Source organism: Nematostella vectensis, chromosome 11, assembly GCF_932526225.1.
Source record: "Nematostella vectensis chromosome 11, jaNemVect1.1, whole genome shotgun sequence".
Taxonomy (NCBI): domain Eukaryota; kingdom Metazoa; phylum Cnidaria; class Anthozoa; order Actiniaria; family Edwardsiidae; genus Nematostella; species Nematostella vectensis.
In genome coordinates, this window is record NC_064044.1 from 6,819,164 (window position 1) to 6,830,810 (window position 11,647).

At 40.5% G+C, this 11,647-nt stretch overlaps 1 protein-coding gene across 1 annotated transcript; it reads right to left on the bottom strand.

Annotated features, from left to right (window-relative positions):
• Window positions 1-158: 158 nt before the first annotated feature.
• On the bottom strand, window positions 159-11,647 carry LOC5505263. Its single transcript, XM_001626062.3, has 10 exons — window positions 11,473-11,647; window positions 10,571-10,754; window positions 10,056-10,117; window positions 7,761-8,153; window positions 6,484-6,816; window positions 5,683-5,947; window positions 4,904-4,942; window positions 1,491-1,529; window positions 558-761; window positions 159-468 (listed from the first exon to the last, which is right to left on the bottom strand). Exons 1-10 carry the CDS (start codon window positions 11,537-11,539, stop codon window positions 459-461), a joined length of 1,596 nt encoding a protein of 531 aa, XP_001626112.3. The 5' UTR covers window positions 11,540-11,647; the 3' UTR covers window positions 159-458.

Below are 11,647 nucleotides of genomic sequence, written 5' to 3' on the forward strand. Positions count from 1 at the left end.
CAATATTTTCTAAATGTTTCTGTATTTTACGGAGCCAATATTCCAAGGCCTGCTACAGCTCTGAGTTACAAGATGTGTAGCTAGAAGGGGCGCTAGCATCCCTCCTCGAAGAATCGCTCAATTTTTTAGACAAGTTTATAAAGATAAAATCAACTTAATTAAAAAAGAGCGCGAATTTTTTATCCACCCTCTGTAATGTATTTACAAACGTTGTTCACAAAATATATTTAAAGATACTTCACTCGATAACTCCGTTCAAGCAAATTAACTAGTTATCAAATTGTTTGTTGAGTTGTTTAGAAAAATATAATTTAGAAATAATCAGCTTTGCTTAAAATTTTACACCTATTACGTCCTTGCTCAATTCTGTGTTTTCCCGTTCCTCTTCTCCCTTCCCCTTCCTCGTTTTATTCTCTTTAGATTCCGCTGCCGACAAACGTCCATGGACACTCAAATCGTCAGGCCAAACTAAAATCATACACAAAATAAATTGATTAGATTTGTACGAACATAGAGAATAAAATATATTGGTACCAGTGCATAGAAACCTATCTTACCTATCATACAGGTGGTTTCCCGTGCCACTTGGCCTCGCGGGCTCAGCGTCCTGGTACAGCGGATTATCTGATTCCTGTGTGCGCGTCTTAATCTCCTGGTACAATTCCCCGGATGAGGCGCCACTGACCGCATAAGGATTTTCTGCGGACTCACGCCCGGTAGGCGTGTGTTGATTCATCAGATTGTTTTGTATCGTTTCGCCACTAAGAAGGAGACTCTTGTAAGTGAAAAGCTCTAATTATGGACACTAATGGCTTATGCCATCGGGTTAAACTTTGTGTTTATCCCAGGACACTTTCAAGTGAACAGCTCAAATTATGGACACCTTATTCGATTGGCCATGTATATTTATCCCCTCTCGTCAACCCCCGGGGAGGACTCCCCTAAAAAATGTATCTATGCTCTTCCTATCCCTTAGGGTATAAAATTCGCCCCAAGTGCTATCCCTTAGGGTCTTCTGGAAATCTGCTATCCCTTAGGGTGTCTACCAGGGGACCTACCCCCAAAATACAGTTTGTAAGACTTTTTCAATGAAATTTCAATCAGTCCTTCTAATGTCAACTTTCAACTAAAATAAAAATCAGAAATAATTCGTTTGTTTTATTGGTCATTCCTTAGGGTTTAAATTCATTTTCTCGACGGGAGCATATGTACATTTTAAAGGGAGCGTACCCCCCCCCCCTCCCACCCCGGGCGGACAGTTCAACTTATGGACAGCTTCATCTTTGCCACCCAGTCAAACTCGGTGATCATTTATTTTTCTCATTAAACATGGACATGGACGATTAAAATAAGGGAAAGGCCCACCCCCACCCCGCATGTCTGAATTTTTCTCTATTTTCGAGACATTCCTAGAAAACCAGTACCCCTGAACTTGCGGAAGTAACAAAACCTATATGTGGAGGAGGCTCGTTATATAGATGGCATTTTACCGTAGATAAGATGGATTTGCCACAGACTCTGCCTGATATCTGAAACACAATATTCCATAGCGTTAATCAATATAAAGTGCTCTGTGTAAGAGCCGATTCGTGAGAAAATCGAATAACTGACTTCTTTCAGATGCTGTATTTGGCAAACGTGTTGCGTAGCATTTTGGGCTCCGATTTTTTTGTGCGTCACAGATGTATATATCACCTAAATATGAAATAAGAAAAATCGGATTCCAATAATACAAAGAGGTCCGTACTCCTTCTCCACTTGTCTCTCCACTTACCCAACCCCACCACAATTCCATTTCTCACATTCTCAGCCATTCTTTACTTGACCTTAAATGTTTACTTGATCGTCAGGGGCTCATAAGTAGGGGCAATCAACTTCCCCACATTCTGGTACTATATAGGTGTCACGGCGTTTTCTAGGATCAGGCTATTTTTAGACGCGCGGATTAGCCAATCAGATGACAGGGAGGAAAATTGACTTTGTCTCAAGGAATCCGAAATGGCGGCTGAGAAGGGGCAAAACGACGCTTGTTTTTCAAAGTGTTATACAATCGCCAAATGCCTCCTTATTTCTGAACCCTTTTAGCCACAGAGAAAGAAACATTTCTTACTAGCCTTGGACTATTTTTTTTCTATAAGTGAATTCAAATGCTGCTACGAGTACATTTTTTCTTGCTCTTGCAAAAAATAAGTGATCATTTGTATCGATCTCGAAATTCTCTCGCTGAAAGTAAATATTATCATATAGATACTGCTAGTTAACTTACAATAGTGTAAGAAGTAAAATACAAAAGTTTATGTCTTGTTTTTGTTAAATATTTTTATTAAACGAGCTCTTCAAAGCTGGAACTGTGTTTGTATCAACACCCATGACCTGTCCGGACTCACTGTCCTGATCTGGCAAGAATTTGTAAGAAACATCCATGTAAAAGTATACTAACATGACAGGCAACCTCAATATGGATATTTGTGTCTTTTTGTAAGTTCTATTTCTAATTAAAAAGTTTATACTAGTTATTTATGATCTGTTCAAATTTGACTTTCCAAAAATGAGGATAGAGAGTGTATTAACTGTATTAAGTATAGTGACTATCCACTGAAGTCGTTTTTCATGTGACCTCTTGGTTGACCAGAAACTAATACGTATTATAATCATTACAAAAAAGGCAAGGAGGGTATAAAAGCATGCATATAATGTAAGAATTTCCAACATTATAGTAATGCACTTTAGTCCTTGTTAAATCTTTCAGAAAATCTCTTGTGGGGAAGATTATGCTGCCACTCAAACAGTCTATTATTTCCCTGTAATAACAACAGTCGGTTATTTTGCTGTAATTGATAATTATATATAATGATAAGGAAAATATCCTTAAGTTTTTCTTTTAATGATAATATCTGATACATTCATGACTGTGTTTTGCGACTCAAAAAGCTTTATTGTTGACTTTTGTTAACTGTAAAATAACTTAGTTTACACATCCCTATTATAATTATCATTGTTTTAGTTAATTTTTTTTAAGTTGTTCATATTAGCTGCAAACATGCTACTCTTACTATTAAATATTAACTGCAGGTATTGGCCTGACAAAATATAGTGTATTAAAAAAGCACCTCCGAATGGTGTCAACCTTTTTCTTTTAAAGTCTGTATTTGTTTCTAACTGTTGACAGATCCAGAAGGATAGAAGTTGTCAAGTGGTTTTCTTCCAGGGCTTATTTGGCCCAATTTGTGTACATTTATTTAGCATGGGTATTTTGAAGCTAAAGGCAAGGGAGTTGGTAGCTATAAAGGGTGAATATGCTAACCTAATGTTGCTATGGGAGGGCTTTGCAGAGCCCCATTCAAACCAAAATGGAATGTTAGAACAGCTATTACTTTCTAGGCATGTGCACTAAAAAAATTAACAATTTATATTGTAACTTAAACATTAGCCCCATCTACATTGATCATGACATTTCTATATCCTTCCTCTGAATATTTGTTTCATTGTAAATCCTTTCGGTTGATTGGCATACCAAGGCTTGACCATATGAGATGCTTTCACTACTTCCAAATCTTAGGACACTAAAAATGAACTCCACAGTGCTACCATTGGCACAAAATGAATGGACTGATGAAATAATCATCATAATCATCACACAATTGGCACAATGATAAAGACCGCAAACTAAAGGAAACCAAGGATCCATAGAACCCATAGAAAACTCATGTCTATATACAAAAAAAAGGTTATGTCAGTCTGAGAAAAAATCTCATAATATTTGATAAGGGGTCCAAGTACCAGGTGGTCAATGGACCTGGAGTCCATTTCCCCAAGTGATATACAATATTTCAAGAGCCTGAAACTGTTTTAGTGACAGCATCATCTTTCCATCAAGAATTTTTTTGAAAGATTTTACAAGGGCCATTACTATAATGATGTCCATTACTTTAATGATGGCAAGCCTTATTACAAGCCAGGATGACAGATGTGCATGCTTTAATACACTCCTGGCCTTTTTTTCAATGATTTGAAATCTTATTATGATTTCTGGACAGCCAAGAGGTCAGTCAAAAGAAAGTCAAATTTGAACAAATTAAGATACCGTAAGTATGTAATACTGTAAGTTTTTATAACAGATTATATATCAAATGAGTAAGTAACAAGTATCAATTTTCGAATTAAGCTTAAATGGAAACAGAATTTACAAAAAAGACACAAATGGAATTCATATTGAGGTTGCCTTTTATGTTAGTATGATTTTATATGCTTTTTTTTTAGGATTTCTTTCCAGATCAGGGCAAGTTGAGTCCAGGCAGGTCATGAGTGTTGATATTTATGCGGATCATGACTAAATTCTTTCTTATACAATTACTTACAGTTTTGAAGAGCTGGTTTAATATGAATGTAAAACAAAAAACAAGACATAAACTTCCGTATGTTACTTCTTACACTATGGTTAGTTAACTAGCAGTATCAAACACCTTAATGATATGATAATATGGCATATAAGCGAGAGAATTTCAAGATCAAAACAAATGTTCACTTATTTCCGAATTTATTGCTGTGCAAGAGCATAAAAAAATGTCCTCGTAACAACGTTTGAGTCCACTTATGGAGAAATAAATAGTCCAAAATGCTTTTTTCTTTGTGACAAAAAGGATTCACAAAAAAGAAGGCATATGATGATGTACGAAGACTTTGAAAAGCAAGCGTCGTTTTTCCCCTTCTCTGCCGCCATTTTGGATTCTTTGAGACACAGTCAATTTTTCCGCCCTGTCATCTGATTGGCTAATCCGTGCGTCTAAAAATAGCGTGATCCTAGGAAACGCCGTGACAGTTATATAATACAGATGATTGCCCCTACTTATGAGCCCCTGGATCGTATATGTCTCTGCAAGAAGTCTTCTCCGCCACACATTACCTGACTGCTGTCTCCTCTCGCTTTCCTATTTGTAGCTTTCTGAAAAAAACAATATTTCATTTTTACAATTATGGCCAAGTTTAAAAAGTTCTCAAACCGCATAGTTTGATTAAGAACTGCGGAGATGAAGCAGAAAGAATGCTCAGGCCTCGTCCGGCTTTGAAAATTTCCCATACCCTTGTTTTCTGTCGTTGTCATGCGCCTTTCGGTAGGCCTTGTATAGGCTTAACTTATCAATCTATAAGTCAAAACAGTCATGCATCTCTCTTATGCTTTTAGTTACCTATAGCTGCCGCATTGCCGACGTCGCGACAAAGGGGGAGACGTTGGGGTTTACTATATTGCGGTAAAAAAGCAAAAAAGATGCGGTAATTAAAAACACTGCGAGATGCGGTCTTGCGGTAAAAAAAATCTGCTTAATTGCGGTCTTGCGGTAAAATATAAGAATATTGCGTTGTTGCGGTGCTGAGGTGCGCGGGTTTTTCCCGTGGTACGAGATAATTTAGCGGGAAACCTCGGAAATGTCGGGGTGTCGTGCATGCCCTCCAAAACCTCGCCCTTCTATGCGGTATGCGAAATTCCGTTTTTTTTTTTTTTCTGCGGAATTGCGGTATTTTCGGAAATGTTGTGCGGTATTGCGGAAAACGAATGATGCGCGCGGCCGGCAGTCTTCCGCTCGTCCTGTTCTTTAAAGCCTGAGCGTGTCTAGCCTTTGGCACGTAAGACACCTTCTTCTGGCGTTATAAAGTAAAAGAAAGGATTTTCAAACGCAATCTTACCTCCAGCGGTATAACAAGAAAGCGGCCACAATTAGGACGACAAGCATACAGACCAGCGGTATCGCTATAAGTGGCGTATTATCAGGTGCGTCACCCTGTATGCATGCGCGCTTGAATTTGTCGTGCGAACTGTTAGAATTCTCTGTGGGGGTAGGGGTGAGGGCGTGGCTCTTTCCTGTGTATGGGACGGAGTATATAGGACGCATCGACGCCTCGTCCTTTGTTGTTGTTCTTGGCGTTGCTGGTGGTGGTTTCGTGGATTTACCTGAGAAACAAAAAATACTATGGTCAACTCAAATGAGCTAGTAACGTAAAAAATTGGCAAAAATTTTCGTTTTTCAAAACGCGGTCACTTCCATTTAAAAATAAAACTAATATATTCCTTGGAAAAAAGTTATTCTTGTCAATTTTACAATAAAATACCTTTCTAATCAGACAAGAAAACGCATCCTCTCCCCCCAACACACACACACACACACATAAACTGCTGGTTTACCGCTCCTAAACTGCTCGCATGTATCATTAGGCCAACAACTACAACGTGACTTATACTTTACAACATGACTTGACTACATTATAACACAGGGCCGAAGCAGGCGGTGGGGCGCTGGGGGCACGTGCCCCCCCCCCCCCAAAAGAAAAATAAAAATCACAAATTGTAAGGAAATGACCATTAGGGGCGTGGCTGTGGCTATGTTTTTGTATTGTGCTCCCCCTGTTACTTTGCTCACAGATGTGGAATACCACTAGCGAGATACCCCCTTTGACATTCATCGTTCATTTTTTTTTCTTATTGCTCACCAACAATGTCGTATAAGGCGCGAAATCCCGCGGCGTTCCCGGTCTCGTCCGAGCGAAAGATCAAAAACAGTGCATGCGCAGATGAGGTTATATCACGTGGCTGACCATGGTCCTTCAACACGACAATTTGATTGGCTGCCTCATTGCTGCCATCGTAAATCTCCACAAAATCATCAGTTGAATTACTAAGTGAGAAATTTGAGAACCGAACACGTATTGACTCTCCCTCAATTCCCATAATTCTCCACGAGCAGAGCTGTCCATTTGGGTAGTTGGAGGGGAAATAAGGGGACTGGAATGAGCCATGCCGGTCTGTAAGTGTGTAGTTACAGCCTGGTGAATGAAATAAATCGATAAAATAAAGCTGGTTAACAACTATTTCAAATCTACTGGTATGCTTGAAGATAGGTATAAACGTTTCCTTTCTCTCTCTAGACAGTGCATTCCTCATTATGGCATTTGAAATCCGTTGGATAAAATAACGGGCTAAATGGCGCCCTTTTTTTAACCTTCAGCATGGCGACAAAAGCCATTCAGTCCTCTTGCTAACAGCATAAATTATTGTAAACAAGATGCTGTTAAATAGTGCTATTGACTGTGTAAAATGGACAACAACACTTTCAAATACCAATCAGTGACATACATCAAAGTTTGCAAACAGCCACAGTAGTATCCTCTGCGCAGTCGTTTTTGCCTGTCTATGCTCGAGCATAGACAGAGGTTAGAACGACTGCGTAGGAGACTACAATCACAGCCGTTATGTTTGAGTTATATCGGGGCTCGATCTATATGCAAAACCGTAGCAGAGGGTTGAAAACTAGGGGTACGTGCCCCCAATATTTTTAAAACTATAAGGACCAGAAGGGGCGTGGCTGTGCCTCAATAATTTCTTAATGTTTCTGTATCGTGCCCCACCCCTCTCCCATATCAATCAATGGCTGTCGTTTTTCTAAATGGTCTAAAAGAGCCTGGGGCGAGCGCGCGGGAGACCTGTGATATTCTAAAACGATAGGGACTAGGCTCCATTTCCAAGATGGCTGCCAGCAAAATCGTAGTAAACACAAATTCCTGCAAGTTTACGTGGAAATTCTCGACTTACAAAGTTCCAGAGCAATAAAAAAGCCAAAAATTGATTATAGCGGGACTTCCAAATATGGTATGTAATGCCTAATAAGGAAATGACCGAGCGAGCTAGAAAAACGACAGTTTTTAAAACAAGATTGACTGATATGCCCAAATATTTAGAGGCCTGTTATAACCTTGATATTTCAACTTACTTGTGTAGTAGCAGTAATGTATTTGATGTCCTTTTCCTGACCTTGTCGCTCCATATGGATAAGGTGCTTTTACGTCATCTTCATTGCCCCAATTTTCAGTGTCATAAAAAATCCACTCTGACGTCACCGTTGCCCATTGGACTTGTTGGCAAACCGCTGACCCATACGCTAACAGATAGAAGGCGCTTTCCGTGGGAAGACTTATTGCAATTGTCTTGCTTCCATATGTCTTACAACAGAAAAATATTTTTGTTGTAGCCCAGTAGTATGTACCTCTTGGAATGAAACCTTTTTTTTTGTTTCCGCTATCGTTGTCCTCATCGTCCCAGTTAACGTACCCGGAGGAAAGACCAAAAGGACATTTAGATGTACTTTGATACAGGCAATATTGGCCTGAAATGTAATAAAAATTGGGATAATTAGGAGTAGGATATATACAGTCCGTCGTAAGGTAAAATATGATGGTATTTATTCTTTTTTAATTCATAAAAAAATAGAATTGGGAAATAGGAAAAATGAAAGTTTATAGCAAGGGTATGCTGTTTTATTTTATACGTTCATTTTAAGTGTAAAAAATGCGTGACTTTCCGTTTGGTGAATATGAGAGGAGGATCAATAGGTCGCCATAAAGAACTAAACATGACGAGAGAAGACGGCTACCATGGCAACGGTATGCTAAAATGTCGAGAGAATAGTGAGACGAGAGGGTGTTGGCTCCGGTCCAGTTTGTCGTACAAGTGATTGAGGACTCCTATTGAGTATGAGAGGGTGTTGGCTCCGGTCCAGTTCGTCGTACAAGTGATTGAGGACTCCTATTGAGTATGAGAGGGTGTTGGCTCCGGTCCAGTTCGTCGTACAAGTGATTGAGGACTCCTATTGAGTATGAGAGGGTGTTGGCTCCGGTCCAGTTCGTCGTACAAGTGATTGAGGACTCCTATTGAGTATGAGAGGGTGTTGGCTCCGGTCCAGTTCTTCGTACAAGTGATTGAGGGCTCCTATTGAGTGTGAGAGGGCAGGCCCGTAGCCAGGGAGGGTCCACTTTCGGTTCTCAATAGACGGGCTATTTGTAGACAAAACTACAAAACTATAAAGCATAAGCTAGATCACTCTGCTATGTAGCCAAATCTGACAATAAACGTCCCGTAGAGATACTGCAAAGGTATAAAAAATTTATTTGTTCTTTCGGAGATGGTCGCATTTTTATCAGAGAACTCCAACCCCCCCCCCCCTCCCCCCCCGGAGAACTTAGGTCCACTTTTTCGGATTCCGCAACCCCCCAAGAAAAATCCTGGGTACGGGCCTGGAAGGAGCGCGAGGGATTGTGGTCTCCGATTGAGTGTGTACAAAATGCGCGAGGGATTGTGATTCCCCTGTTGATTGTGTGGAAGCAGAGGCTCATAAGTAGGGGCAATCATCTGTATTATATAAATGTCACAATGTTCCCTAGGATCAAGGTATTTTTAGACGCGCGCGCATGAACGGGCCAATCAGCTACGTTGACGTTGGTCGCGCGCGCGAGTGACGTGAGGCCGCACGCGCAAACTGCAGTTAGGAAAAAAATATTTTTATCGATCATCCGTCGGTTTTGTTTGTTTACCAAAAGAATTGCAAGCTAGAATTCAAAGTCATAGGTTGGGTTGGATTCATATTAAAAAAGAGAGCAACAAAAAGTCAAAGTACCAAAGAGAGAACATAGCTTTTTGTCTGAGACTGCGCGTGCAGTTGAGCTCACCCAAAACGTCAACACAAAGGTTGAATCTGATTGGCTCATCCGCGCGTCTAAAAATAGCCTGATCCTAGGAAACGCCGTTACACCTTTATAGTACCAGAATGTGGGGAAGTTGATTGCCCCTACTTATGAGCCCCTGGTGGAAGATGCTTCCGACGCGCGTACCAATATCCAATCAGACAGCAGAAAAAATGAAGCCAACTATGTGCAACCCATATGCCCCACAAAAGTCCCATAGAAATGCATTCACGAGTCGACAAGAGAGGGCAAAATATAGACATTTTTAAATCAACCTTTTGATTAAAGGTAGATTCTTAAAACTTCACATTAGCATCAAGGACATCACGGACTAACCACACGGTGAGTTTCGTGCCATTTTATTGAGAATTTCTTATAAATTTGTGAAACTTTTGTGGGACAGCATGGCTGCCATTACGTCACCTCATTTTTTGCGCAGCTTGATTGACATTTTGGAACTATAAATTGTGATCCCCGATTGAGTTTCTAAGTTAGGAATTACGGGGGTTAGTGTTTTTTTCTGTTTTTATTTTATTTTTTTACCGTACCTTGTGGCCACTGCTGTGGTCGCTTGTCGTCGCCTAATATTGAGACCTTCATACAGAAAGACCTGAAGATAAGACATTCAATCAACTCTGGATTACAGCCTGTAATCTGAAACATAGGTCCCTTCTCGTGGGTTGACGTTCATTGACGCTAATTTAATCCCTATGTCCTTGTCCCTCGTGTAAAAAAGATCTTTATTTGTTTTAGAGAAAATCAGGTTCCTACTCCTTCCTCCAAAACTAGGACAAGCTTCCTAAGTGACTGTGCAATAAGTGGGGGAGGGGGGGGGGGGGGGTTCTGTAAAACCCACTTTGCATGCTCGCACTTACCATGGAAACTTACCTCAACTACCGGCATGCAGCGCGCGCTTCGTTTGGTGCAAGCTTGAAAATGCGCGCGCTGCATTCTGGTAGTTGAGGTAGGTTTCTATGGTAATGTGCGCGCAAACTTATAGCTGAAATGGCCTATTTGGAAGGCATAAAGAAATATCTGTTGGATAAAGTTTAGCCTTTCTTACCTATTGACACTGCTTGGCCGTACAAAGCCGTCAACGTGAAGACTCGCCGATCGTCCATTACTGGGATTCTTGTCCTCGGTATCCTGGAATATCCATCCTGTCCGCCAGTTAAAACTCGTCTCCGGACATCCGGACAAAGCACGAGGCAGTCCGTAGGACCCAGCGGGCCATTCGACACCTGACACTGTAACATATTGTGCTAAGTGTTTTGGGGAAAACTAATTTGATACATTAATTTAATTATGAAGGATTATTGAATGAATGTTGATGTTGGTGACGGACGGATATGTTGGTGACGGACGTGCAGCTGAAAGGACTTGTTTTTTTTCTCGTGGTATATGGTTCTCCTTGTCTGTCCGCCCGCCCGCCCGCCTGCCTGCCTGCCTGTCATTGAAACGCAATAATCACATGGAGTAGACTGCCTTTACTGACTAAAGGATATTGAAATTATAAATGACATCTCATGAGCAACGAGGTATTCCCAAAATTGTATGGTGAAACCGTGATCCTTGATCATTCCTCATAAATCTTGCGATCCCGTACATTTTTGGGCAAATGATCCCCGAGAAAATTTTCGCGATCACAGTATTTTAAAAAATGATCCTGGTCCAACATAATTTCGATCCCTGTTCCCATATACCTAGTTACCAAGTTACTACAATGACAGCTAAATACAAGACAAAGGAGTTTGAGAATTTACTTTCGCTTTCGGTGTATTGTTGAAACATTCACCTGAACCGATGTTATAACAATATTAGGGAGGGAATCAGGGAGCCAAATATGACAAATACAACACATTGGCTTGTGCGGCTACAACGGCTGCGAATAGCTGTTGAAGGCCAATCTAGTCGTTACGCACACAATACATCAAGGTTTCAGCAAGTTCCGAGGGCAAATCTCACCTGAATTAATAATTATATGGTTACTTAGCGCCAGTATCACGAGGGCAAGAGGTAGTAGAGTCATCATTTAGCTGTTTTGAATGGAACAAGGCCCGATTTTGCGCATTTGATGTCTAGGTCTTCCTTTTCAGTTCATGTCAAGACGAGTTTACCCTTTTATGTCACGCCAAAGAAT